The sequence below is a fragment of the Panthera uncia genome, chromosome D1 (assembly GCF_023721935.1).
Source record: "Panthera uncia isolate 11264 chromosome D1, Puncia_PCG_1.0, whole genome shotgun sequence".
NCBI lineage: Eukaryota > Metazoa > Chordata > Mammalia > Carnivora > Felidae > Panthera > Panthera uncia.
Window position 1 is genome coordinate 4,306,696 of NC_064808.1, and position 2,690 is coordinate 4,309,385.

Consider the following 2,690-nt stretch of genomic DNA (forward strand, 5'->3'; position numbering starts at 1 on the left):
CACTCCACAACACCAACAACCCCAAACCCCGAAGGCGAGAGAAAGCCAAAAGTCTTTATGGGGAAGCGTTTCACAAATGGGGACTCTGGGTCTGTCCATCGCCTTGAATGGGAGCATTCCCGCTGAGTCACCCATGCAGCCTCTGGTGTTGAAACTGGTCCGGTGCCTCGTGCTGATTAATGAACTACAATTCCCCCACCCCTGTGCGCTCTCCCGGCCGCTGGGAAGAACGAAGAATCTAGTGAACCTGAGAGAAAAACCCTCGGCCAAGGGCCCTCTACTCTCCTCCGAGCTGGGCAGTGGGCCTGGGGTGCCCTCTCCCTCCCCCCGCCCCGGGGGGCATTGTGAGGCCGTTAGTCACCTGCCCCAACCCCAGCGCCTCACTCAGCCCCAGCTTTTGGAAATGGGACTGGCGGCGGGACAATAGGCCAGGGGGGCGGTCAGCCCAGACAAAGGGCAGCAGGAAAAACACCATCACTTGCTACGAGGCCAGCTCGCTGGCATTTGGGAGAATGTGTCATTGCATTTACTCAGGGGGAGGGGGAGGAGAGGGAAGGTTAGAGATGAGGAGTCCGAGGTAGGGTGAGAGCAGGGACCCCGCACCCCAGGTCGACGCCGTCGGAGAAGAAAAGGAGAGGGCGGCCCGCTCCCCCCGGCTCGGGGAGTCTGCCGGCGGACTGATGCCCTCCCCGCCCCCTCCCCCAGGAGGCCCAGGGTGGTACCGCCGCAGCCTCGCCTCACCTCACCCCCCCTCGGTGTTGTGGGAGGGAGAGGAGCCCCAGAAGCCCTCCCTTCCCTCCTCCCCCCTCCTCCCCCCACCCCGGGGAGGGCCGCTACAATTTGTGGTTACAGCTTTACACGTCAGAAAAAAAAAAAAAAAGTTTGCAGAATGTCCCACACCGAAAAAAAAAAAAAATCCGAAACCGAGCGAAAAAAACCTGCGAGTGGGCCTGGCGGATGGGATTATTAAAGCTTCGCCGGAGCCGCGGCTCGCCCTCCCACTCCGCCAGCCTCCGGGAGAGGAGCCGCGCCCGGCCGGCCCGGCCCCCAGCCCCATGGACCTCCGAGCAGGTAGGAGCCTGGCGTCCGAGGCCCCGGCCCCCGCCCCCGCCCGGGAGCCGCGAGATCCGGTTCCCGTGCTTCCCCCCGGGAGCCCCGAGCCGGGGCCGGGCGGGGGAGCCGGCAGCTACCCCCGCCAGCAGGGCTCGGGCTGGGGGGGGGGGGGGGGGGGGGGGGGGGGGGAGAGGCACGGCCGGGCGCCCTCGAGAGGGGCCGGGCGGGGACGCGGCATTCCTGAAGTCCGCTCGCCGGGGCCAGGAGGTGGCCGGGAGCGCGGCGGGAGCCCGCGCGACCCGCTGACCCCGGGAGCCGGCAACCTGGAGCCCCAGCGAGGCGGGGTGCCGGGAATCTCGGCGGAAAGAGCCCCGCGCGAAAAGTCGGGGAGAGCGAGTCCCAGGCGGGGAGCGGGGCTGCGGGAGGGAGACGCGGCGCGCGGGGAGGAGGGGGCCGGGGAGGAAGAGGGGAGAAGGGCGGGGAGCCCGAGCCCGGGCCGGCGGGAGGCGAGGGGAGGCCGACACCTCGGGCCCGCCGCGCTCCCTCCCCGGCCCGCCGGGGAGGGGAGGGCGGGAAGGAGGGCGGGCGAGAGGAGAGAGGAGGGCGGAGGGCAGAGCCGAGCCTGGTTGGGCCGGGCCGGGCTGCGGGACTCGCGGCTTCCTCGCTGCGCGCTGCGCGGCCGGAGCCCACCATGCTGCCCGCGGCCGGGGAGCCGGCGGCAGGTAGGGCCCGGGGGGGGGGGGGGGGGGGGGGGGGGGGGGGGGCAGCGGGCCCCCCCCCCCCCACCCCGGCCCGGCCCGCCGTGGCCTGGGAGTGATTAGTGCGGGGGACGGGCGCAGCCCGGCCGGACCGGGCAGGAGAAAGCCCGTCACCGGCCGGGGAGCGGCGGCGGCGGCGGCGGCGGCCGCTCGGCCCCGGCGGCCCGCGGGAGGGCGGACGGGCAGGGCGGGGAGTTGACGCGCGGGAAAGGGCAGCGGCCCGGCCGAGCCCGAAGCCCGGCGCCCCGGACCCCGCCCCCGCCCCCGCCGCCGGGAAGGGAGCGACCGGGCGGGAGCGGGCCGGGGGCGGGGCCGGGGGCGCCGGGGCCACACAGGGGGAAGGCGCCGCCGCCGCGGGGAGGGGGCCGGGAGCGAGAGGTCACCGCCGAGGGGGAGGGCCAGCGAGCGGCCGCCGCCGCCGAGTTCTCGGGCCGAGCCCCTCGGGGGGAACCCCGGGTTCCCCCCGCCTGGCCAGAGCCCCATCTCTTTCCACCTTCCTTCCCAGTTACTCCACACGGCGCTCCAGAAGCCCTCCCCCAAGACCCCCAGTCCCAGAGGACCCCGTCCCGGTTTCGTCCGGTGCCCGGCCCGGCCCTCCCCGCTGGGGTAGGAGGGAGCTGCCGGGGACGGGAGGGGAAGCTGGAAGTCCCCAGCCTTGGAGAAAGGTTGTGGGTGAGGACGCCGGACCCACACCTCTGTCAGGCACTCTCTGATCCTGACCTTGACCAGCTGACATCTCCCGGCTTTCACAATCCCCACAGACCCCCTTTCCGGCTTGGAGCACACACTGCCCTTCGCTGGGGACACAGGGATGCATTCCTCTGAGAGACCGGACACCCCCCACCCCACCCCCCATGCCACAGTTTGGCTCTGGCACCC

At 72.2% G+C, this 2,690-nt stretch overlaps 1 protein-coding gene across 1 annotated transcript in view; it reads left to right on the top strand.

The window, feature by feature from the left end:
• Positions 1 to 255: 255 nt before the first annotated feature.
• CLCF1 (cardiotrophin like cytokine factor 1) overlaps positions 256 to 2,690 on the top strand; it is a 10,221-nt gene continuing 7,786 nt past the window's right edge. Inside the window, exon 1 of the mRNA XM_049642566.1 lies at positions 256 to 1,071. Within this exon, the coding sequence (XP_049498523.1) occupies positions 681 to 1,071 (391 nt within the window). The 5' untranslated portion in view covers positions 256 to 680. The remainder of the gene's footprint in view (positions 1,072 to 2,690) is intronic.